Here is a 26,363-nt window from a genome sequence, read left to right on the forward strand (position 1 = left end):
TCACTTTCAAATTCTACCCTCTCCCTCTCCCCCATTCTCTGCTCATCCAGATATTCAAAGACTCAACCCAACAGTCTTGCAAATGATGTTAATAATTTGAGTGGAGACGACCATCTTGTGTCAAGCACTGAAGGCAAGGCTGCTAAGTCTGAACTTTCTGCTTCTCCTGAGGCCAATAACGAAAGCACGGCGGTCCAGGCTTGTGTTTCAACAGAAATACGAGAGGAATCCGGAAACTTCCAAGAACGGAATGGAAGTTTTACTGAAGCAGCAGACAAGCATTCCATTGAATCATCACGTGGTCCCCTCTTAGCAGCAGTGATTGAGACGACTGATAAAACTGGTGACGAATGTGCAACGTCAAACGACAAGATTTATGCTGAGGATGTGGCATGTTCCAAGGCCTCAAATGGAGAAGGAGACAAACAAATTAATGTGGTCTCGGGTTTTCGTTCTCGCCTGGAGAAAATGAAGAATCTTGGAGTGGATTTCGCTCTCCAACCACGTATTTCAGCTCCTACAAACAACTTCATCGATCTCTCTGAGGTTCCAAATACAGGTCTGAAATTGTAATAGGCTTCCTTCCTTGCTCACGTCCAATAGCTGGATGGATGTTCAGCGTAACTATGTTTTGTTACGTTGCCACTGTTTTGTACAGTACTGCTTTGTCACCTTTTAACATGTATAGTTGCAGCCTTTCAAGCAAAATCGCAATTCTGACTGCAAGTAAAAAATATTTTGACAGGAATGGAGAAGCTTCAGCAGCGTTTTTTACGCCATGCTGTTGCATCGGCAAATCAATCGGCAGGAAACGGTAGACAGGAGACTGGTAAATTGGCCGGGGAAACGTCAATGGAAAATGCGCTCACAACAGACCATGCATCTCTGCGTGAAAAGCCAGGTACTTGGGAGTTAGTGATTGTTAGCTCTTCAACAAGCCTTGACTTTGTATACAAAAAGAGGAGATTCTGTGTGAATCAGTTGGTTATTTTGATGGCTAGTTGGGTCTAACGAGACCCTGTTCTACAAATGATCGGGTTTGGTGGATCCTGCTAAAAGTACCGGATTGTATATATAATCGATTTGATGAATGGATATCGGATAATGATTTGATTACAAATTCAGCTGGTTGGTTACTTCATTCACGAGATACTGCTGATGGTACTTGCAGGGTATTTAACCCTGCAGGTTAAGTTGTAAAATTCATGAGATACTGGTTTTTTTGGCCTCTAAGTCTATGTGGAGTATAAATCGATGTGGAGGATACACCACGAGCCGTGCAAACCTTAAGCCTTGAAATAGGAGTTTGAACACTGGTGACATTAATGGCTTTAATGTGATCTGGCAGGTTCTGGACGGCTTCTACTGAAGGCTAAACTGCGAGAAGAGATGCGGAAGCGGAGGGAGACTGAAAGGCGTCTGCGCTGGGAAGCATATAACAAGGAAACCGAGAAAGGCTTTGAGGAGGATGTGGAGGAAGAAGAGGAAGAACCGGATTTGGGAGAAAAGTATGATTGTATGAATGACTCTGATCTTGAGCCTGATCCGGAGTTGAAGACGAGCAAGGAGGACGGGAGGAAGGAGGCAAGTTTTCATCTTGAGGTTTGTCTTCTTTTGAGGCGCTTAATTGGATAACAACTGCTGGGAAAGTTTGTGCTGAGAATGTACTTTGAGAGCAGTTGTCCACAATTGGCAGCTTGGTAACTGGAATAAAGAGACTAAAGATATCCTTATTTTGATATTTTGTTTGCAGACTGCTGAGAGTCTGCAACAGGAAGACACTTTGGGAATTTTGTCCATGCTTCCAGCCAATGAAGGTGTGAATCAGAGTCAATAAGACCTTTCTAAAATATGTTTTGCTTTCCCGCTTTGTTGCACCGTCACGGTTTTTAATGTTCCACCTTCCCCTATTGTTCACCTGTTCTCGTGCATGTAGGACACTCCCGGCGGATCTATCCCACCACGTCCGAAGCCTCGTTGGTACTCTTTGAGCACACAAACAGTGGTTCGCAGGTCCTGTCTTTTGAGTGAGTTCTGTCTCATTGGGAGTTAACATTGCTTTGGCAGACACTACATTGGTCTTCTCAGAGATCCTGTGCATTGCTTTTGCTGCAATTTTATCAGGGAGACGCTTGTAGTGAAATGGAATGAAGTACTGTACATGGCACATTTGCTCTGTACCCTATTGCATGGTGTATTTCTTAAGACTTGATGCAACCTTCACAAATGCACAAAACTTTATAGATAGTCAGGGCCCTTAGGCTGCTGGGCCATAGAAGTTCACGTTTCACGGTTCACGCGTGTAAAGAAAAATGGACAAACGTAGTATGACTTGCTCTGGGCCATAGAACGCCTTTCATGTTTCACGTTTCACGTGTCACGTTTCACGCGTGAAAGGCGGAATGAACATGCACACTTTTTCTATGCGTGAAAACGGAGATCTCGGTCGACCTGATTATTTTTAGACTGACATCCGGGCAAAACTTCCGAAACAAAATGGACGACTACCGAGAACAGTTGATCGAGTTAGTGAGAGCAAGGCCCCTGCTGTGGGATCCGCGTGTGGCGGATTACAAAGACAAGGACCAGAAGGCACAAGTTTGGGAGAACTTGAATGGGCGTCTGAATTCACCGACAGGTTAAGGTTTATTGTTTTCGGGTGTGTGCGCGTGTGTGTTTGTTTAATTGTGTGTGTGTGTGTGTGTGTGTCAATGTGTGTGTGTATGTGTGTGTGTGTGTCAGTGTGTGTGTGTGTGGTTGTTTAATTGTGTGTGTGTGTGTGTGTGTGTGTGTGTGTGTGTGTGTGTGTGTGTGTGTGTGTGTGTGTGTGTGTGTGTGTGTGTGTGTGTGTGTGAGAGAGAGAAAGAGAGAGAGAGAGAGACAGACAGACAGACAGAGTGAATGAGACAGTGATAAAGCCAGAGACAGAGTGAGAAGTTGTTTGGTGGAATTCACCACGGGTTTCTCTCAGAAGGAAGTGCTCTCGGCTCCAAATTCTGTGCCTTTTTCTCTTCCTCCGTCTTAGTAGAAGCAGAATGAGGCAATCTTCTTCATCCGAAGAGTCCATGTTGACGGTTACTCGGCCAAAGCAGAACTGGCGCGCAACACGTGAACAGCCAAGCGTGAAATCCTATGGCCCAGGGTCCGATTGTTCACGTGAACGTGAAACGTGAAACGTGCAACGTGAACCGTGAACTTCTATGGCCCAGCAGCCTTAGGGATATTTTGGGGCCGTTTGGTTCAAATTCTTCCAAAAGCACTAAATTTGGCCCAGATGTTGCCCATGCCATACTCTTTCGATTTTTGATGGGCGCCAAGACGGGCGCCCCCCCGGGGCCCCATATTGGCGAAATACTAAATGGCCGCCACCCGGATTAGAGGAAAATCAGTTAAATAACCAAAAGGGTTGGAATCATGTATGATACCACTTTTCAGGGGTTTTCGAGGTCGAGGAATCCAATTATGATGTTATTTTGATGATTCGAGGTCAAGGTCAACCCTCAAGGTCATCTTAAAGGTCATTTTTGAGTCAAACATGTCGGTTTTTGAGTTTTTTTGTCAAGATTTACGCGAGGTTCACCATTTTATGTTTCTGGGTTGGGTAATCGAACTCTGACCTTATTTTTGACAATTAGAGGAAATATTTACATGTCTATTTCCTAATTTTCAGGCATATGCAGTTCATCAGTCTAATTACAAATACGCATAATTCACCATACGCGAGGTTTAGGCAAGAAACACCCTGAAGTGCATGCTGAATTCATGAAGGGCAATTTCGTTGTTCAGAAATCAGCTAAAAAGTTCAGCCTGATGGCCAAGGATCAAGCCCATGAACAGTCCAACAAAAGCCTCCAGGCACATGGCGGAGCGACTGGTCTATATGAGAACCCTGAGGCTCTTACACTGTACATGCTTGCTAGACCTGACTGTGTGCGGATGGTTAAGGAGTTCGAGGCTGCACAAGACCTTTCATCCCCATATACTGCTCATCATGAGGAAGGACACTGTTTGCAAGTCAAGTTTCAGAAGGATATACTGTACTATCATTTGTTGAGGTGATAGAGCAACTGGGCAACCCCTTCCTTGCAACAAGCCAGGAGCTTGTTGCACTGGATACACAAAACGTCATGGAACAGACTGTCGCTACCTCTATGTCTCAAATCTGTGAAGCTGGCAAAGCCCTTCATGCAGCATATGTCTTAGAAAGGCTGTTAAAGGTTCCTTCCTTGGCACACCTGAGCTCCTCACCACATACAAGGCTTTCATCCGCAGCTCAATGGAATACTGTTCCCCCCTCTGGGCTGGTGCTCCTGCCTCACACCTTGCTCGGCTTCACGCTGTTGAGGCCAAAGCTTTCAGAATCATTGGAATCTCCTGCGATGTAGTCAACGCCGAGGGCCTTTCACTCACTCACCGCAGGCAGGTTGGTGGTCTTTCTGTCTTCTACCGACTCCTCTCCGGCCTTGCTCCCCCAGCTCTCTCTGTGCTCTGTCCCCCCAATATTCCTTCAGGTCGCACAAGATCTGCCTGCAACCCTCTTATGGTTAAACTGCCAAAGTCTAGGCTCTCTGCTCACCTTCACTCTTTCATTCCCCTTTTCTCCCGCCTCTGGAACAAACTCCCCCACTCCCTTCAATCCCACTCCTCCCTCCAGGTCTTTAAAACAGCTGTTCACCACCATCTCTTATCGTCCCCCATCGAAAACCTTGATCTTTTCTACCCCCGGTAATTCACCCCAGAGTCCTTGCAGTGTTCATATGTTTTAATCCTCTCCCACCTCCCCCCAAGTCCTCCCGATGTCCCTGCTCTCAAATGTTGTGTTTGTGTCCTTCCCCCTCTTCCCCCTCTCTTTTGTGTCCTTCCCCCTCTCTCCCCATCTTGTCTGCCGCTCCCCTTGTTTTTTGTGTTTTGTGTGTCGGTTTGTCTTTTTGTGTGATTAATGTTAGCTCTTTCACGAGCCTCGATCTTGTATACAAAAAAAAAAAAAAAAAAAAAAAGGTTTCAGTGCCTGTATCCGATACGATAAAACGGAACAATATGCTAACTTTTGCCAATCGACCCGACCCAATGAAAAAAAGCAGGAAGGACAGTGGTGTACAGAGGCAGAACATGGTTTTGGTCACACAGCTTTTCCTCTCACTGCAGTCACGCCCTGATGCTGACATGGCAGACTTCTTTAGGTTCGAAAATCAGAAAGAACCACCAAGCCTGGGGGGGGGGGGGGGGGGGGGGGGTGCCCGTCTTGGTGCCCATCAAAAATCGAAAGAGTATGGCATGGGCAACATCTGCGCCAAATTTGATGCTTTTGGAAGAATTTGAACCAAAATATACCTAAGGGCCCTGACTAAGACAAGCTTATTCCACTTACTGTGCCGAAGTAGACTTATTTATCGTAATTTTTCCAACAACATCTCTTCTAACAGTGTCGCTTCTAGCATCGTCGTTTCGCTATAACGTCGCTAACCAATAGGGGAACTCTTTTCGAATAATGTCTCGACATTTCCATATAATGTCATCTGTTCCCATCACTGTGCCGCATTTTTCGACTTTCCTCGCTCCCATGGAGAAGTAGGAACGACTTGCGTTGGCGGAACAGCATGCCAGGCAGTTGGTACAGTACATCTCCTGTATGCCTAAGGATGTTTCACGAGTGGCTGAGCATGTATGCTATTCCTTCAATTTCAATGATTATTTGTTTTTGAGTACGTTCACAGGGGTGGGATTATTTAATTATTTCCTGCTTCATCTCTATTCATATTGGCTCGTCATTCTGCGTCAGTTCATAAATTATATGCAGTAAATCCTCGTATTGTGGGTTTCAACTGAACGCGGGCTACCTATTGTGTTCCGATTTAGTTATCGTGGTATTTCATTCTGGCCAATCACGGTTTTTGAGCTGAGATGAGTCGATGTTTGAGTCCGTGTGTACGATTACCTCCCATCATGAGCCTTTTGTTGTTTCTCACAAATCGTTAATTGTCATAATCAGACCAGCATACGGCAAGCCAAGTTTAATAACGAATCGTCATCGAACAGGAAATGTCGTACGGAAATCCTTTAATAAATAGATCTATAAGATCTAGTAGCCACACTGCAGTTAATAAGGGCACCTAAATGTAAAACAAAACGATGGACAAAATTAATTGTGCCAAAAGACAGAGAAAGGTTACGACATTGTGCGAAAAAATTGAGTTGTTAGATACGTTGGCAAGAGGTGAAAGTGCGGCATATGTGGGCCACCATTACGGGATCGATGAATCGACAGTGCGGTAAATGCGAGTCAAATATCCGTGCAAGTGTTCCCGCCAGTATTGCGCAAAAGTCTCATTCCAGTCCCGTTATCCTCATATTGAAAGGTCCAAAAGCACTTTATGTTTGGATCATGGACCAAACAGAAGAAAGTGCCTTTTTTAAGGTGCGATTTACCCCTTTAAATGTACCGTTGATATGGGAGAAACCATTGTGGATTTACCCCATTGAGTGAACTGGTGATATGGGAGAAACGACTGCAGGTTTACCAACGTTTCAATGAGGCACCCAGGGCCGAGAGCTCCAGTTCAACCATGGCAGACCATTATACTGTGAAAAACTACCCACTGCAGCTCATGGAACTAATCAAGGCGAAGGGATTGAATGCCAGTGGAGGATTTTAACACCGAAGAGACGGGATTATTTTGGAAAAGGATGCCACCTCATACATTCCTCTCCAATTATGAAAGATATGCTCTGGGTCAAGGTGGCTAAGGATTTGAAGCTGAGGATCTTGCCCTTCTTTTTCTCAATACAGCAGGCTCCTTTGTCGTGCTCCCGATGATCCAACAGCTATCACAAATTCTACATCCACATCTTTCTAACCTCCCCCTTCGCAGCATTATCGTCATCCCGAGCTAAGTCTTGTGTTTTCTATTTCAGGCATAGTACATAATAATCTTAACTTCACCGACCTCACTGCTGTAAAAACCACCCTGCTGTTTTTGAAATAAACTTAAAAGGTAAAAGTCTTGTGTTTTTGTTTATTTTACACTGTATTTAATTTATTTACATGTTTATTTAAGTGTTAACAAGCGTTATATTTATTTTACATGTTTGTCACCCTTACCAGAGGAGAGGGTATTGCGTTTGAGTCCGTTTGTTAATTGGAAAAACACATTTGTTTTGGACAAGTATGTTGATCACTCCGGTTTGTGTGTGTGTGTTGGTTTGTCTGTCCGCTCACTTATACTCTCCTACAGGTCACAATTTTAAACCGATCTTCACGAAATTTCACCAAAAGGTGGAATTTGTGGTCTGACAAAATCCTATATATTTTTGAGGTCAAAAGGTCAACCACTTTTTTTCGGATTTTTAAAATCCTCAATTTTCATCCGATTGACTTGAAATCTGAATAGGATTTGCATATCAGCTTAATGAAACCATCCACCAACTTTTTTTGAGATTTGCATTTGCCAAAAGGTCAACATAGGGCAAAGGTCAACAACTGACTCCACAATAACCACTGACTTCACTGATTTACTCACCTGCTTTAACCTCACTCAACATGTCGACTTTCCTACCCATATCCGTGGTCACATTTTGGACCTTGTCTGCTCCACTGGATTAAATTTGCACCATCTCTCTGGCTCCGACCTCACCCTCTCTGACCACTTAGCCATCACTCTGACCATCAACATCCCCGCCCCAACACCAAGGCATTATCGCACTATCAACTTCCGTAAGCGAAACGCTCTTTCACCTACCTCATTCTCATCCACCCTCTCTGAAAAAATGTCCACTTCTCCCTTCATTGACCTCCACACCCCTTCCGACCTCACTGACTACTACAACCACACTCTCTCCTCCTGCCTTGACCAGCTTGCGCCTGTAAAAACCAAAACAGTTTCTTTCACCCATTCTGCTCCCTGGTTTACCCCTGAACTCCGCCTGATGAAAATTCGTGCTCGCCAACTTGAAAGACTCCGCAATAAAACGGGTCTCACAGTTCACTCCCAAGCCTACAAGGACCACCTACAACACTACAAAGATGCCCTCTCCCGCGCCCGCTCCGCCTACTACTCTCAAATTATCCACTCTGGCTCCGGAAACCCAAAAGCACTCTTCTCGACAATAAACAAACTCCTCCGCCCCCTGAACACCACCACCCAGTCATTCACAGTAGACAACTGCATCTCCTTCCTCTCTTTCTTCCAACGCAAAATTGACAACATCTACAACAGCTTGACCACCGCCGCACCCGCTCCTCCTCCAACCACCTGCCCCCCCATGTCCTGCCATCCCCTGTCTCGGTTCTCCCCAATCTCCCCTACTGACCTCTCTGAACTCCTCATAGGAATGAAAACTGCCACCTGCACTCTTGACCCCATCCCCTCCAGCTTTGTCAAGGCCTCCCTCCCTGCTCTCTCTCCACTTATCATTGCAACAATAAACTCCTCCCTGTCTACAGGCATCGTCCCACCTTCCCTCAAAATTGCTGCTGTTACCCCCATTCTAAAAAAACCTGGTCTAAACCCTGACACCCTAAACAACTTCAGACCCATCTCCAACCTACCCTTTCTGTCAAAAGTTTTGGAACGCGCTGTAGCCACTCAACTCAAACATCATCTCTCTGCCAATAACCTGTATGAAACATTCTAATCCGGATTCCGCTCCAACCACAGCACTGAAACTGCTCTCCTCAAAATCACCAATGACCTTCTCCTCTCCTCTGACGCTGGCAACCTCAACATTCTCGTCCTCCTCGACCTCAGCGCTGCCTTTGACACCATCGATCACACCATCCTCCTCACCCGACTTGAATCCACCTTTAACGTTACCGGCACTGCCCTCTCTTGGATTAAATCATACCTCTCTGACAGACGCCAGTTCATCTCCATCAATAACTGCAAATCCCCCACTGCTCCCCTCCCCCAAGGTGTCCCCCAAGGTTCAGTTCTTGGCCCCCTCCTCTTCATCCTCTACCTGTCCCCCCTCGGTCACTTAATCCGCCGTCATGGTCTCCAATTCCACTGCTTCGCCGATGACATCCAGCTTTTCATCTCCACCAAGTCCGTCTCCACCGACACCCACTCTATCCTGACAAACTGCATCACTGAAATAAAATCCTGGCTTCAAATCAACTTCCTCAAGCTTAACTGTGATAAATCTGAAATAATCATCATTGGCCCAAAAACGCTCACAAAATCCACCCATAACTTTGCCCTCAACATCGACGGTATCCCAGTATCCACCTCCCCTCACATCCGGAATCTTGGCGTCATCTTTGACCAAACCCTTTCCTTCGACAAATACACTAAACAGATCACAAAGTCAGCCTTCTTTCACCTGAAAAACATTGCCCGTCTCCGCTCATCCCTCTCCTCCACGGCTGCAGAAACCCTCATCCACGCCTTCATCACCTCCCGTCTGGACTACTGCAATAGCCTCCTCTATGGTTCACCCTCAAAAATCACCAATAAACTCCAATACATTCAGAACTCCGCTGCCCGTCTACTCACCCATTCCCGGACCCGTGACCACATCACCCCCGTCCTTTACAAGCTTCACTGGCTCCCCATCCCCCAGAGAATCCAGTACAAAATCCTCCTCTTGACATACAAAGTCCTCCATAACCTGGCCCCATCCTACCTGGCTGACCTCTCCAGACACACTCCAACCCGCAACCTCCGCTCTGCTGGTACCAACCTCCTGACCCCCTCCATCCGGACCAAATTCAGATCCTGGGGGGACAGGGCCTTCTCCATCGCTGCTCCCACCCTCTGGAACTCACTACCTCACACCATCAGAGACTCCTCCTCACTCACCACATTCAAAACATCACGAAAGACCCACCTGTTCAACACTGCATTCAACATTCAACCCACAGCATTTAACCCCTGACTATCTCTTCTCCTTCTCCCTCCTTTTGCTTTAAATATTTCCCGAATTGATTCTTGTCTTTTTGCAATTGTTGTTTTCATGTATTGTTATGCATTATGTTTTCCACTCTGTCAAAGCGCCTTTGGGCTTCTGGAAAAGCGCTATACAAAATAAATGAATTATTATTATTATTATTAACTATTTCAAATTTCTAAATCCTCAATTTTCATCCGATTGACTTGAAATTTAAATGGGATTTTCATATCAACGAACTGAATTCAACCACCAACTATTTTTGAGATCAACATAGGTCACAAGGTCAACATAGGCCAAAGGTCAACAACCTTTTCAATTTTCAAAAATCCTCAATTTTCATCCGATTGACTTGAAATTTGAATAGGATCAACATATCAGTGAACTAAATTCAACCACCTACTATCTTTGAGATCAATATAGACAAAAATGTCAATATAGGCCTGAGGTCAACCACTTTTTTGAGATTTCTAAAATCCTCAATTTTCATCCGATTGACTTGAAATTTGATTAGGATTTACATATCAGCTAACTGTATTCAACCAACTATTTTTGAGATCGGCGTAGGCCAAAAGGTCAACATAGTCCAAAGGTCAACCACCTTTTTCGAATTTCTAAAATCCTCAATTTTCATCCGATTGACGACATTTGAAAAGGATTTTCATATCGGCTTACTGAAACTAACCACCAACTATTTTTGAGGTCAACATGGGCCAAAAGGTCAACATAGGCCAAATTTCAAAAATTGACAATTTTCATCTTACTATAATTCACCAAATGTCTGTCCGTCTGTTCGAAGGTACCGTAAAAACTGCCAAACCGATCGCAAAGATATTTTGGATGGGTAATCTTGGGACCCCTGGGAGTAAAATAGGCTATTTAGTTTTCCCAATTTCAGCTTTGGTCTCCAGCATTCTCAGGTTTGGACTCCCGCTTAACATTCGCGTTCGCATAACGTCCATTGTTCTCATTGTGACGACGCACAAACGGCTGCACCCGGGCAAGCAACATGTCTCCATCAATCGCTAACAGATCGCTGTCTCCATCGATCTTGCCAAGGCCGTAACAGCTATCGGCTCAAAATCCTTTTAACTGTTGATTTGGTACAGTTACATGTATCGGGAATTTGGTACATGTATCGGGAGTACATATGACATAGCGATTGTGAACACGATTATTGATCACGATTCACGATCATGATCATCACGATCATAGTGTATCGATCACGATTTGAAACACGATGGAATAATATTTACCGATATGAACAGTGATGTGGCTTTTATTGAAATTCTCAAGATACTGTTTAGATTTTGATGATTTGCGTGTGATATGATTCAACGGATGTTTATATGAATCGTTTAAAATTTAAAAAACCTTCAATTTCTGATATTTTACCATGGCCATATGCAGATTCGCCACGGTCCCACGATCGATGTTTCTATACGTGAACGTACCTGTTTGTTTGCGAACGGGTACGTTTTTCATGGAAGTCCTTCACGAACTTGCTGTCCATGTCTGACGTGCGACTGAAGGTGCTACAGGAATGTGGAATTTATTGGTTTCATGCTTATAGCATTCGCTGTATCTGCATTGCCTGTTTGCTTCTGGCCTCCCACCCTTGCGTAGCACGGGTATCTCTCTCGTCTGATTAATTTAAACTTTGAAGACGATTTGCATATCAGGTCACTGAATTCAACCACAAATGGTTTTTGAGGTCAAAACGATGCTGAGTGCAATGTGCAAACTGAGTGCAATTCTACTTTGTTCTGTTTTGCCAAGTGTCGCTCTGAGTGATTTTTCATATTGTTTGTTTGTTTGTCTGTTCGCTCACTTATACTTGCTTACAGGTCACAATTTTAAACCGATCTTCATGAAACTTCACCAAATGGTAGAGTTCATGGCCCGACACAAAATCCTATGTATTTTTGAGGTCAAAAGGTCAACACAGGCCAAAGGTCAAACACTTTTTTAGTATTTCTAAAATCCTCAATTTTCATCCGATTCACTTGAAATTTGAATGGGATTTTCATATCAGCTAACTGAATTCAACCACCAAGTATTTTTGAGATCACCATAGGCCAAAAGAGCAACATAGGCTAATGGTCAACAACAATTTCAAATTTCTAAAATCCTCAATTTTCATCCGATTGACTTGAAATTGAATTGGATTTTCATATCAGCAAACTGAATTCAACCACCAAGTATTTGTGAGCTCAAAAGGATGCTCTATGAGTGCCATTTTGCTTTGTTCCCTTTTACCAAGTGTCGCTCTATGGGTGATTTTTCATTTGTTTGTTTGTCTGTCTGTTTGGCCGCACAGAATAAATATTATATTCTCTGCAACCGTTGGTCCAATTGACAGGAAATTTTCACCAGAGGTGCACCTCCTCCTGTATAATGTTTTGCATGATAATTATGATGTCATAGGTCACGTGATACAGGTGCCATCTTGTAATAACCTAAAAGGTTTGCACCTCTATGTCTCCGAAAGTGCTACAAAGAACAAATTGAGACATGTCTCATTGTAAAGAACTCTCCATGGGGAATAACATATTGTTACGGTTCTCCCGCTGCCCTTCCTACCCCTACCAAGGGGGATTAGGCCCCTTGGTCTTTCTGGGCTTGGCGGAACCGAGAGACTCGCAACGCCTCTACCGGGCAAAATGCACGGTCGGGTTTCGGGACCAATCTCGCTTGTACCTAAATACCTGCGCCGCCTCGGAAGTGAGGATGCAAGCCTCGCACGAGCCACGTGTAATTTGGGTACGCCGAGCGGATTGCGTACACGTGGTCCATGTAGTTTTAGTAGTGGAACCCGATTCGAGCGGTTCTATTCGTACCACGCTTAGCCAATGAGGAAATCACGAGAACGATCGAATGGAAAAGGGAGAACACAGGTTTAATTATTCCCACACGTATGTACAGTGATCGGGACGCAGAGACACAGAGCAGCACTTAGTCAGTCTTATCTTATCCCCCGGACTCTGGCCCATCACCCTCACACAGGGAATTGCAGATGGGTTGATGTTCCAGCCAAACGCGTCGACGTGGTCCAGGTACGGCCTCGTCCGGCTCTCCACGGTCCAAGCACGTCCCACGAAGATGGGAAGCAGGTGGTGGGAAGATCCTCGTAGCGCGTCACTCGTACAAAAGGCAGCCGATGAGGGATAAGGGACAGTGCGCGTCTCTCAGCGCGGCTGACGGTTACACAGCCGTTATCACTCGCGTAACTGAAGGCACTGTACGCAGCTCGGCTTAAAGCTCAACTTAGCGTCACTTTACAATAGCGCGTACTCCGGTTCATGCGCGTTTTTCTTCACCCGCATATCTCTCACAGTCCTTGGACGCTCTCAACTCCTGCTTGTCAACGATTCCTCCGGGTTGGTCAGTGCGCGCGAGTTCTCCCTGGGCAGCAGTCCTCTCAGGTGCAAGTCCTTTTGCTGCAAGTCCTCCAGTTCGCCAGCCAGTCCTCCCGCGCTAGTCCTTGCGAGTCCTCATCAGCGAGTCCTTCTGGGGGCTTTGCGCAATGGGTTATATAGATACGCCCCCGAACCTTCTGGAACCCTCTCGAACCTTCCAACCACGCCCTGTGACGCAGTGCTGCCGCCACCACCTCTGAGCCCTGATTGGTGGCTCGTGCTTACCGTCAGCTCTCTGCCGCCCCTCATTCGGCTCCGCCCCGACCCTCCTAGGCCTGCCTCGTGTTAATTCGCCCAAAATGAACCAAAGTCAGCGCAAAGGGGCATGAGGCTAGGGAGGCTGGAAAGGCGGTAGAAGTAGGGCCTATTCTCCTGACTCTACTCAACGCAAAACTAACATAGGAAAAGGACTAAGCTCACAAATACTAAGAAATAACTATACTATCGCGAGGATACATGTTGCTTGTGTGACTAACGATGAGAGGGGAAATTTAACCTTTATTATACTGACTGTACAAACTCAAAACCACAACAATATGTTAATGACGATGTCATAGATTCCTCCATTATGACGTCATAATTCGACAAGTACAAAACTTCATCCGATGAAGATGAAATTTCTTGAGCGTCATCTAGGGATAAATTGGTGTAGGGGAAAAAAATGATGACGTCATCGGTCACGTGGTTCGGCTGCCATATTTGTTTTAACACAAAAGCCTTGAAAACCACGAGAAACACATCCTGGCAAGGGTCTGCAATCTCTGATTGCTCTTTCTTGTTTCAATCATGGTGTTTATTTCTGACTACCGCCAACCTTCCTCTATATTTTCTCCAAGCCCAGGAACTGAGCCCCCTTTTTACCATTGGCCCTTGGTTTTCACTTTTGCAGCATTTTCCAGGAACGTAACCCCGGTGATATTTGAGGGTTTACTGTACTATGCACATTTTAATTGCTATTTCTCCACTAATGAAAGTGAATTTTCTCATTGCTCTGCAGAGGTTCCATCAGACTCGGGGAGAGTGGCCAAGAAGGGCCATGTGCTGAATCTGATGAAGAGCATGGTATGTATCGTTCCCACTTTGAATCATGTTTGCCGCTCGGACTTCGTACGACTCCATGTTCTTCATTTTTTATACACCTCCCTGTGTGTGCGTAACATATTTTCTTTACCGTGATAACGCTGAAGTGATTCAAACCAAATTTGGCAAAAGTATCAACTATAATACAAAGATGAACTGATTAGATTTTGGGTTCAAAAGGACAAAGGTCTATGGTTATGTGACCTTTAATTGAAAATCTTTGTTACCACAATAACTAGTTTACCACAGAAGGAATTCAACCAAATTTGCACGAGTATGGACTGCGATAGAAAGATAAACGGATTCAATTTTGGGTTCAACAGGTCAAAGGTCATGTACCCATTGAAAATCAGTTTGCAGGTCAAAGCTCTTGTTTATAGCATCTGAAGTTTTCTCACTTCTACTTCTCTCTCAATCTCACTCTCACTCTCACTCTCTACCTTTTAATATTAATTTCACGTGACCCTTAATTGAGATAAGATAAGTTTGAAGTCAGATGTCATTCGCATGCGCAAGATTGGAGGTCTCGTCTCTTCAAAGCTGTCCATGCGCGCTCGCTTTCGAAGTTAAGTAACTTTTCACAATTGTGTTTTTGTCGAAACTGGTCTTGTATGTACCTAGTGGGGTGTCTTTAATAGTATTCTTGGCGTTGGTTTTTCATACCTGTGTACAGAATCGTCAGTCTTTCTTATCGCGTATTCTGAGGCCTAAGTGTAGTCCTAGGCTACCGTGTCCGACCTTGGCTTGAGGCTTTGTTTTTGTCTCAGCGGTTCTCGGATCGCGCTGCAATTATTTTCCGGTCTCTGTTTTTCACGGTCTCTTCATCCCATACTTCCTTGTTTTAAAATCTCAAAAAAAAACAACAAAAAAAACATTTCCTTCTGTTCTTATTCGTTTATTCGTTCTTATTTGTTCGTTCGTTCTTCGACCACGTTGTTTGTGATCACGTTGTTAAAAAATGTCTCATCTGAACCCTGAAGACCTGTATTCTGTCATATTCTACAACACCTTTTTCTTCTTCTTCTATAAAAGGATGCTTTCGACTTGCTCACCAAATCCATTCATTCCAAAAAAAAATTCCATCTCTTATAGTGCATCTTTCATTCATTCCCTAAACTCTCCAGCACTCCATCCTCCCTCCAGCGTCCTCAAACGTATTTTTCACTCGAATGTCTCAAGAAACTCATTTTGCAATAAATGTTCGTTTCCCATTAATCGTACATTTTTCAAAATCCCATCACCCCAAAATCCCATTTCCCATCACCCCTCCCCTCTAAATCTACCCCCTTGCCCCTCCCCTCCAAATCATCCCCATCACCCATCTCTTTCAAATCTTCCCCCTTGCCCCTCCCCTCCAAGTCTTCCCAATCACCCATTCCTTTCAAATCTCCCCCCACACCCCTCCCATCTGAGACTCTCCCTCGCTCCTCCCCTCCTAGACTCCCCTCTCACCCCTCCCCCTCAAAGCGTCCTCCACGCTTCTTCCCCCTTCCAACTTTCACCTTCATCTCCCTCAACCTTCTGCCTCGCTCTTCCCCCTCGTCAAATAACACCTCACTGCGCCTCTCCCAATCACCATCAAACCTTTTGTCTGCCCCATTCTTCCCTTTCTCCAAGCTATTCTGTAATCTCCGACACACCTTCAACAGCTCTCCCTACCTCTTCCTCCTCTTCCACATCTTACCCTACCGCTCCCCCCCCCCCCCCCCCCCCGTTCTGTATCCGATGCTCCCCCTTCCTCTTCCTTAACAGTATGGACCTCAAACATCCGTGGCCTTCACTCAAACTTGTCTGATCTCTCCATACAGGTTGCTTCTGACAAACCAGACGTGATCGGCTTAACAGAAACTTTCCTCCTTCATGATGTCTCTGATTCCTTGGTATCTCTCCCAGGTTACTCCCTCCTCCGGTATGATAGACCTGAGCCTCGTCCTGGAGGTGGGGTTGCTATCTTTATAAAAAACTCTCTTCCTCACTCGCCCTGCACTGCCCTCTCTCCACCTCACCCCCAGGAATACCTTTGGCTATGGCTTCCCCTTCGCTCCCACCTTTTGTTCATATGTGTGTTGTGCCGTCCACCAAACAGTGATGACTCCATCTACATCTCGCTGTCTGAGAATATGGACCAACTTCTATCTACCCATCCCAACTCTCTCTTCCTCATATGTGGTGATTTCAACTGTCACCATGCCAGTTGGCTGGGTGTGGGTACCTCTCTCACCAGCCATGGCTCTTCAACAAAGGACTTCTGTGACTCACTGGGACTGACACAATCTATCAATTTCCCGACCCGGATTTCAGTCAACGGAGCATCTTCTCTTCTGGACTTGGTTATGACTAACTTCCCTGAAAATGTCTGCTGCTCTTCTTCTGCTCCAATCGGCTCTTCTGATCATGTGCTTGTTAAAGTGGACATCTCTCTGACCATTCTCAGAGAGCCTCCTCAGCGTCGACGAGTCTGGCATTTCACTCAGGCCAACTGGCACGGTCTTCAAGCAGCCATCAATCATCTGGACTGGTCTCCCATCTCTACTGCCTCTGACATAAATTCTTCCTGGGAATTCTTCCAAAGCAAACTGCTCTCTCTCATGCACAGATTTATCCCATCTCGTCTTCTGTTGTCATACCCTTCCTCCCGTCCATGGTACACGGAATCTTGTGGTGAGTCTATTGCCCAGAAACAACTTGCTTTCGTCTCCTGGAAAGCAAATCCAACGGAAGGAAATCTCATTTCCTTTCACAAAGCCCGAAACAAGTGTGTGTCCACCCTCAGGAGAGCCAGGAAACAATATCTCTCCGTTCTCAGGACCGAACTCTCTTATCTGTCTCCCTCTTCCAAATCCTGGTGGCGTCTGGTCAAATCTGTTTCTGGTGTTTGTTCCCCCTCCATCCCCTCCCTCACCTCAAATGGCCACACGGCTGACTCCGCACGTGAAAAGGCTGAATGCCTCAACTCTGTGTTTGCCTCTAAATCTTGTGTCCCAAACCCATCCCTCTCTGTACCCACCGTACCCAGTCGTACCCAGCTGCTCCTGGACTCTGTGTCCTTTCCTCCTGACAAGGTGGAAAAGTTTCTGTCAACCCTCGACTCGGATTCTGCAACTGGACCTGACGGCATCAGCCCACGGGTCCTAAAATCCTGTTCTTCCGCTCTTTCACTCCCTCTCTCTGTTCTCTTCACCCTCTCTTTTGCTCAAGGTCATCTTCCATCTGCTTGGAAATCTGCCAACATCACCGCTTTGCACAAAAAAGGTGCAAAAACAGATCCCAGCAACTACAGACCAATCAGCCTTCTCCCAATTATCAGCAAAGTCATGGAATCCATCATTGCTTCAGATATGAAATCTTTCCTCTTCTCCAATGGCTTGATCTCTGATCATCAATTTGGTTTCAGACCTGGACACTCTACTCTGGACATGCTGCTTCTGCTTTCTCAACAATGGATGGAGGTCCTCAATGCCAAACAGGAAATTAGAGCAGTCTCCCTTGACATATCACGTGCCTTCGATACGGTCTGGCACCCCGCTTTGCTCACCAAACTCTCCTCTTTTGGTATCCATGGAAATCTCCACGCATGGCTGGCGGACTTCCTCTCTCGTCGTAGTCAACGTGTGGCCCTGAATGGGTTTCTCTCATCTCCTCTTCCTGTTCAGGCTGGAGTTCCACAAGGCAGTGTTCTGGGCCCTGTGCTTTTTCTGGTCTTCATCAATGATCTCTCTGACTCTCTTGAAAATCCTCTGTATCTCTTTGCTGATGACTCTACTCTGTCGCTCCATTCTTCATCCCTCAGATCGGCAGTCTGCTGCCTCCTCACTCTCTGCAGACCTGGACAAAATCACAGACTGGGCAAACAAGTGGAACATGTCTTTCAATCCTGACAAATCTCACACTCTTACGATGTCTCTCCGAAAAGACCGACTGGACAACCCTCCCATCCACTTTCTGAATAATCCTCTCCAAGAAGTTCTGTCACTCAAGCTTTTGGGTCTCACTATCTGCCATGATCTTTCCTGGGAAAACCACATTTCAAATCTGGCCTCCAAAGCCAGTCACCGACTGGGCATCCTCCGTCGTGCGAAGTCCTTCCTTGGCACACCTGAGCTCCTCACCACATACAAGGCTTTCATCCGCAGCTCAATGGAATACTGCTCTCCCCTCTGGGCTGGTGCTCCTGCCTCACACCTAGCTCGTCTTCACGCTGTTGAAACCAAAGCAGTCAGAATCATTGGAATCTCCCGCGATGAAGCTAACTCCAAGGGCCTCTCACTCACTCACCGCAGGCAGGTTGGTGGTCTTTCCATCTTCCACCGACTCCTCTCTGCCCTTGCCCCCCCAGCTCTCTCTGGGCTCTGTCCCGCAAATATTCCTACAGGTCGCACAAGATCTGCCTGCAACCCTCTTATGGTCAAACTGCCAAAATCAAGACTCTCTGCTCACCTTCACTCCTTCATTCCTCTTTTCTCCCGCCTCTGGAACAAACTCCCTCACTCTCTTCAATCCCACTCCACCCTCCAGGGCTTTAAAACAGCTGTTCACCACCATCTCTTCTCTTCCCCCATCCAAAACCTTGATCTTTTCTACCCCCGCTAATTTCACCCCAATTCCACTTTTTTGAAATACCAACTTCTGTCCTGGAAGTCCTTGGTGTCCTTGTGTTTTATACTTCTCCCTCCACCCCCCTCCCCCCTTCCCACGCCTCCTCCCCCCAAGCCCTCTCCTTTCCACACATCTCCCTGCTCTCAAATGTTGTGTTTGTGTGCTTCCCCTTCTCTCCCCATCTTGTTTTCCGCTCCCTCTTTTTATATATTTTGTTTGTCTGGTTGATTTGTTTGTGAAGTAAATGTTAGCTCTTTCACGAGCCTCGATTCATGATACAAAAAAAAAAAAAAAAGTACAGATACATTGAAAGTACACCGCCCCCATGCCAAATAATTAAATATCCTACAGCGTGGCATTGCCGGGGCGCCCCCGGCAATACCGCAGTGCAGCTCATAGAGATTGCATTGGGAGGGAGAGGTGTACAATAATTGATCGATTAATTGCATAATTAAAATCAATAAAAGATTATCATAAAATATTTTCTTATCAATTGGCTAATAGCATAACTAAACCACTAGTGCTTCATCCGAAGATGTATCTTTTAGAAATTTAATTAAATAAGTCATTAATAAAAAATTAAATAATTAATTGATTAATCAATAAATAATTAATCGATTAAATGATTAATCAATAAATCAAAAATATCCTTTATAGTCACATTACTTGGTCACTGTCATGTCCAAATATTAGCTTCCAAGCTCAAAAGGTGCCTGAGATATTGCCCAGATGAGAAAGAAAATAAATAAATGATTAATAATGAAAATAAATAAATAATAATCATAAAAAAATTAAATAGTTAATCAATTGGCTCATAGAATACATAAACCACCATCATTTCATCCAAATCTGTAACTTAAAAAAAAAAATTAATTAAGTCATCCATTGAATAATTAAATAATTAATAGATTAATTAATTAATCAATAAACCAAAAATACCCTTTACAGCCAAATCACTTGGTCATTGTCATGTCCAAATATCAGCTCCCTGGCTCAAAAGGTGCCTGAGATATTGCCTGGAGGAGAAATAAAATTAATAAATAATTAATAATGAAAATAAATAAATAATAATCATTAAGAAAATGAAAGAATTAATCAATTCGCTAATAGAACACGTAAACCACCACCATTTCATCAGAATCTGTAACTTAAAAAAAAAATTTTTTAGTCATTAATCGAATAATTAATCGATTAATTGATTAATCAATAAATCAAAAATATCTTTTACAGCCAAATCACTTTGTCATTGGCATGTCCAAATATCATCTTCCTAACTCAAAAGGTGCCTGAGATCATGGCCAGAAGAGAAAGGAAATGTATAAGTACTTAATTAATCGCTAATAATTAAATAACTCCTCAATTAATTGATTAATCAAAAAACAAAAAATACTGTTTTTGACAAACTACTTCCTCACTATTGTGCCGAAATTTCAGCTTCCTAGCTCAAAGGATGGCTGAGATATCGCCCGGACAAACAAACAAACAAGAAAGCAAGAAAACAACCAGAGTGAAAACTGAGTACTCCCTTTCAGCGTGCGTCACTGCCGAGCCCCATTCGGTGCCCGTCAATGACGTTATGCAGCGCCTGGATATGGCAAAGGAAAGGTGCGGTGTTCAATTAAACGTAACAATGGTGTGACATGTTACGCAGGCGAAGGCATATCCATTGGTGCATTCACGTCAAATTGCTTTTTCTTTTTTTCTTTTTTTACATAATGTGCATGTCGAATATTTTTCATTATGGAAAATTTGCACAAACATATAATGAATTTAGAGGTCCGAATGAAGTTACCCATACATATGACCTAACTTTGCCATTGGGAGCTTATTGATCAACAGCATGTGAACTGCTTTCCTATTAATGTACACGACTGATTGTTTTTTTTGTTTTTTTATATTCCATTACACCAACAGAATACGGTAATAACAGCAGCTTTGACCTGTCATCATCTACCATTCCACCATATCAGCCCTTGGCCTGTTTGGGTACACACTCGCAGGCAGGCTTGCATTTTCGCTCACCCTCGCCCAGCCTCGTCAGCCCATTGAGCCAGTACCGAATCCCATGTGGTTCATCAGTGACCATGGCAAGTTTCTTCCCACAATATAGCAGACATCTATGCATTCTAAAGAACATGTAGTGCAGTTGTAACCAATTTAATACTTCGTCTGTTTTTGTTGAGCCATGTTTACATGATCTTTACCCCTCCGCTAGTGCGGCAGAGTATCTCAAACCCCTTTTGCATACTAACCATGTCCAAAGGCGGCCGCGCAAAAAGATGGTAAAGCAGATCTGCCTAAAGAAGGGAGATGTTAAGTTTGGCACTAACTCCTTCTCTTCAAGAGGTATTGGGGCAGGTCAATGTTTGAAAAGCTATAAGCATTATCCAAGTACAGTAGCTTGGGTTTTTTTGTGAATTTGACCAATGACACATTTAGAAGTGGACCAAAATGATGCACTTGGACGTCAGAGCCACCTAGGATGAAGCGGTAAGGGCAACATGTTGGTTCACCTAACAACGAATGCTCACTGGTAAAAATGTTTAAACAAATTGAGGTTAATACAAACTTTTATTGCCAATCCAGGTTGGTTATTGCACTAACCTTCCGGTGAAGTTGACTTCGTTTCCCGCAGTGATGGATGATCAATCTGCAAAGTGTAAATAAACAGATGTCCATTTTTGTTTTCTCAGCTTGCTTTTATCATGGTCACATGTTGCTTGGAATAAACTAACTTGGAACCATTGAAGTTGCTTATTGATCAACAGTTGCACAGAAGAGACAATGTTGAAATGCACAACACCTTGATATGATGCCTCCAATGCACCCAGCTGAACCCCACCTGCATGTTATTTGTAGTGAGGCAAGCCGTACTCCAACCTATCTTCATTTTGTGCGAAAGCATGATTATATCACTGTATCTGAATAGCAATCAAAATGGAGGCGCAAAGTGCCCCTCCATTTTATATAAGGCATAAGGGATCATTTCTCTGTTTGCAGCTTTAACATGCAGACTGAAAATACGTTTCTTGGCTTCTGCTGGACGAAATCGTTTGCAAATTTCAGAAGTAAATGCTTTGTACTTTGAGGTAATGTGTTCCAAATTTCAGCAACGTCTGTTTCCACATTCTTGAGTTTTATTTAGAAAACCCTCAAAATCACGTTGGTGTCTGTCTGTCTGTCCGTCCGCCTGCCCAAAATGTATTTGCACTCATATCTCAAGGGCTACACATTTAAACTGGCTGAAACTTGGAATATACATTGGCCAATAGGTCTAGTTAATGGCTTTTGAAACAAATTCCACCTAAGTTCTATCGTTTTTGCTTGAAAATTAAATATATATATATATATAAATATATACATACTTTATAACTCTTCAAAATGTTATTACCCAAATCTAATGTGCTGGCTTGATGGCCTAATAGATAAGGCATCAGACTCCCAAGCTGGGGAGTGTAGTTTCAAGTCCCATCTGCGTTGAATAATTTTTTTCTTCTTACTTTTTGAAGTATTTTATATCGTCCTGAATAATCAAAGGGAGGCGCACAGCGCCCCTCCCTTTATATGGGATCGTTTCTCTGTATGCAACTTTAATATTGGTACTGAAAATTTGTTTGTCGGCTTCTACTGGTATATTATATATATAAATATACATATATACACATTTTATACCCCTTTAAAATGTTTAAAAAAAAAAATATTCTAGCATGCTGGCTCGATGGCAAAATGGATAAAGCATAAAGGGGTGCCCCACATTTGGCAAACTAAATACTTTTACTTCTTCATGCAGGTGTATGAATCAAATTGGTGCCCCTTTATATGAACTTTTCTAGAGCATTACTTGGTTCCTTCTAAGAACACAAGGATAGTACAGCATGCACACGATATTTTTTTGAATGTCCCTTCTTTTCTATTGTTCGACATTTTCTATAAGCTATGGAATGTCCCTTCTTTTCTCGACGTTGCCACATGGCACATCCCCTTATATAAAGGGGCCGTTTCTATGCCTCTGGCATTTTACCCAATGATTTGTTTTACATCTTGTAGCTGAGGCTATAAATTTGTACACCCGTGCTGACTCTGATGATATTTCTTCGACCTGCCCTTCATGAGTTGAATGGAGACTTTTACGTCCCAGCCCAAGTTCACTATAAATATTTTGCTAATAGGATTTTGTTTTCCACCCACAAGGCAATTTCCCTTCTGTCTGACTGGTGTAGAGCTCGGGGAAATGTTCGGAAATCCAACTTCCGATTGAGAACTCCCAAGACTTGTACCAAATGTCTTTGGATCCCATTTTGGGTCTTGGAGCCTCACAGGCAGGTGATTTGAATTTCCGCTTCTCTCTAAATGAGGACATGGATAGCGAAGCATGTGACCCGACCACAGACAGGTAAGGTGGAACAGATACGTGTCAACATTGTACGACGTTCAGGAGTAGATGATACACACACATGCACATACACTTGTTCCAATATATATATATATATATATATATATATATATATATATATATATATATATATATATATATATATAGATATATATAGATAGATATAGATATATAGATATATAGATATATATATATATATATATAGATATATATATATATATATAGATATATATAGATATATATAGATATATATAGATATATATAGATATATATATAGATATATATATAGATATATATATAGATATATATATAGATATATATATAGATATATATATAGATATATATATAGATATATATATAGATATATATATAGATATATATAGATATATATATAGATATATATACAGGGTGAGTCAAAAGTAGCGCCCGATTTCTGTTTATATATATATATATACACATTTCTGTCAGTTGATTGTTTGTTTGACATTAGTATTACAGTGTACAAGAAGGTATAAATAAATGAATGACATGTTTATCTAACCATTTAGACCTCACACTCCCCAGACGCTTACTTATAACGCTCCCCAGACCTTACACCTCCAGATTTCTTTCTTTGGGGGCTCATGAAAGACCTTGTTTATCGTGAAAAGCCTCGTACCATTCAGGAATTGAAGGCTCAAATCACTGCAAAGTTTGAGGAAATTGATATCGAACTCTGCAAGCGTGTGTGCCACTCTGTGCCTGCTCGGCTGCAATTGTGCATCGATCACGAGGGAGGGCACTTTGAAAATTGCAAGTAAAATAGCTTGGTACACTTCCGTAATAATTTTCCCCCAAATAAATGGTTAGATAAACATGTCATTCATTTATTTATACCTTCTTGTACACTGTAATACAATTGTCAAACAAACAATCAACTGACAGATATATATATATATTCGAGAAATGACAGAAATATATAAACAGAAATCGGGCGCTACTTTTGACTCACCCTGTATATATATATATATATATATATATATATATATATACATATATATATATACAGACTTGGCATTTAATATGGAATTTTTTTTTTTTCTTGACGGGTTTACTTTCTTAACTCAGTATATCAATCTGGTGAGTTTCTTTTACATTTTGGTGATTTATTTGTTAAAAGAACCATGTCACTGATTGTCTGTCGCAGCAAGAAGTCAACAACAGGATTATATCACAGGTGGCGTGGCAAAATGTACGGACAGGTGCATTTGATGATTGGCTTCACAGTCGGGTATACAAGGGTTGTTGTGTTCTGCATTGGTGGAAAACAACTGCTGCACATCTCCAAAAGTTATTGCCGCTTCCTCTGGAGATGGTCCGTCAACTCGACAATGCTGTTTGTCATGGAGTGGTGGCTTTACGAAATTACGGCATGAAACAGCGTGCTATTGCTCGGCAGTATGGCATCACTCAAGGTCAGGTGTCAAAGATCCTGAAACGAAATGCTCAGAGGGGTGTCCCTACTCCAATACCGAGGCCAGTACGTCCCCGCAGAACCACAAGGAGGGATGATCGCCAGCTGCACCGGTTAGTCCGCAATGGCCGTACCAAGTCAGCTAATCGGCTTGGGGCTGAGTGGCAGCAACTGACAAATGTGCCTGTATCCAGAAGGCTAGTCAACCAACGACTGGTTCAAGCAGGCTATCATGCCAGGCGTCCCCTGAGAAAGCCACGCCAGACCAGACAACACCGCCAGCGCCGATTGCAGTGGGCCAGAGAGCACCGTCAATGGCAGCCAGGACACTGGAATCACGTGATCCTCAGTGACGAGTCTAGATTTCTGGTCTATCGTCAAGATGGCCACGTCCGAGTGCGCAGACAAGTGCATTAGGCCTACAACAAAGATTGTATAGTGCCAAGAGTCCAAGCTGGAGGTGGTGGGGTGACCGTTTGGGCTGCTTTTCATGCAGGGGGCAAAACTGACCTGGTTGTTCTGAATGGAAACCTGGACCAGTTCAAGTACAGGGCCATTCTGGAAGAAACATTGCTTCCATTTGCTCGTGCAGCCTTTTGAGGAAACTTTGTCTTCCAAGATGACAATGCACGGCCTCATCGTGCTCGCATGATCCAACACTTTCTTGCTGACCGTGGTGAAGAGCATATGGAGTGGCCTGCCATGTCCCCGGATATGAATCCGATAGAGAACTTGTGGGCAGAATTAACGCGTCAAATCGACCACTTGGACCAGCAGCCGACCTCTGTGCATGAATTGCAGCAGACTATTGTCACTGCATGGCAGGCGATTCCTGTCCAAACCTTGGCAAATCTCGTGAACAGCATGCCTCAACGTGTACATGCTCTCCTAAATGCTCGTGGGGGTTACACGAAGTACTGAACTGTAATTTTACTGTCCGTAATCCCAGTCATAATTTAGCTTTTGTTTTTGTTAAAAAAAAATTGCCAAATGTGCGAAATAAAGAGATACTTCTGGAAAACGTACAGAAGTTTAACACAGTACTGTCCATGAATTGAGTTCGATATTAGTTTACATCACTTTCAAGGATCAATTTATTTGTTTCGAAATGTCAAATGTGGTTTTTGTTTCTTTTAAAGGTCACATTAACAAAATCTGGAATAATTTCAACATAATTCCAATGAACTTTTGGTTCTAAGACATCTTGAAAAGTAAGTTCACCCCCACAAAATTTTTTCCATATTCCATATTCTATATATATATTCCATATTCCATATATATATTCCATATACAAAAAAAAAATTCTATATTAAATGCCAAGTCTGTATATATATATATATATATATATATATATATATATACTGTATATATATATATATATATATATATATATATATATATATATATATACTGTATATATATATATATATATATATATATACTGTATATATATATATATATATATATATATATATATATATACTGTATATATATATATATATATATATATATACTGTATATATATATATATACTGTA

The 26,363-nt window shown here is 43.2% G+C and overlaps 1 protein-coding gene across 3 annotated transcripts in view; it reads left to right on the top strand.

Moving 5' to 3' along the window:
* The window catches only part of CLSPN (claspin), a 136,569-nt gene that overhangs the window by 71,832 nt on the left and 38,374 nt on the right, over nucleotides 1-26,363 (top strand). For 2 of the 3 annotated variants that reach the window (XM_068120885.2, XM_078780409.1), the window contains 8 exons: nucleotides 51-559; nucleotides 746-901; nucleotides 1,349-1,602; nucleotides 1,754-1,817; nucleotides 1,937-2,027; nucleotides 14,302-14,366; nucleotides 20,895-21,067; nucleotides 23,201-23,373. In XM_068120885.2, coding sequence (XP_067976986.2) covers nucleotides 51-559; nucleotides 746-901; nucleotides 1,349-1,602; nucleotides 1,754-1,817; nucleotides 1,937-2,027; nucleotides 14,302-14,366; nucleotides 20,895-21,067; nucleotides 23,201-23,373 — 1,485 coding nt within the window. The remainder of the gene's footprint in view (nucleotides 1-50; nucleotides 560-745; nucleotides 902-1,348; nucleotides 1,603-1,753; nucleotides 1,818-1,936; nucleotides 2,028-14,301; nucleotides 14,367-20,894; nucleotides 21,068-23,200; nucleotides 23,374-26,363) is intronic. The other variant, XM_078780408.1, reaches the window with a different exon arrangement.

The sequence above is a fragment of the Myxine glutinosa genome, chromosome 6 (assembly GCF_964187855.1).
Source record: "Myxine glutinosa chromosome 6, kmMyxGlut1.1, whole genome shotgun sequence".
NCBI lineage: Eukaryota > Metazoa > Chordata > Myxini > Myxiniformes > Myxinidae > Myxine > Myxine glutinosa.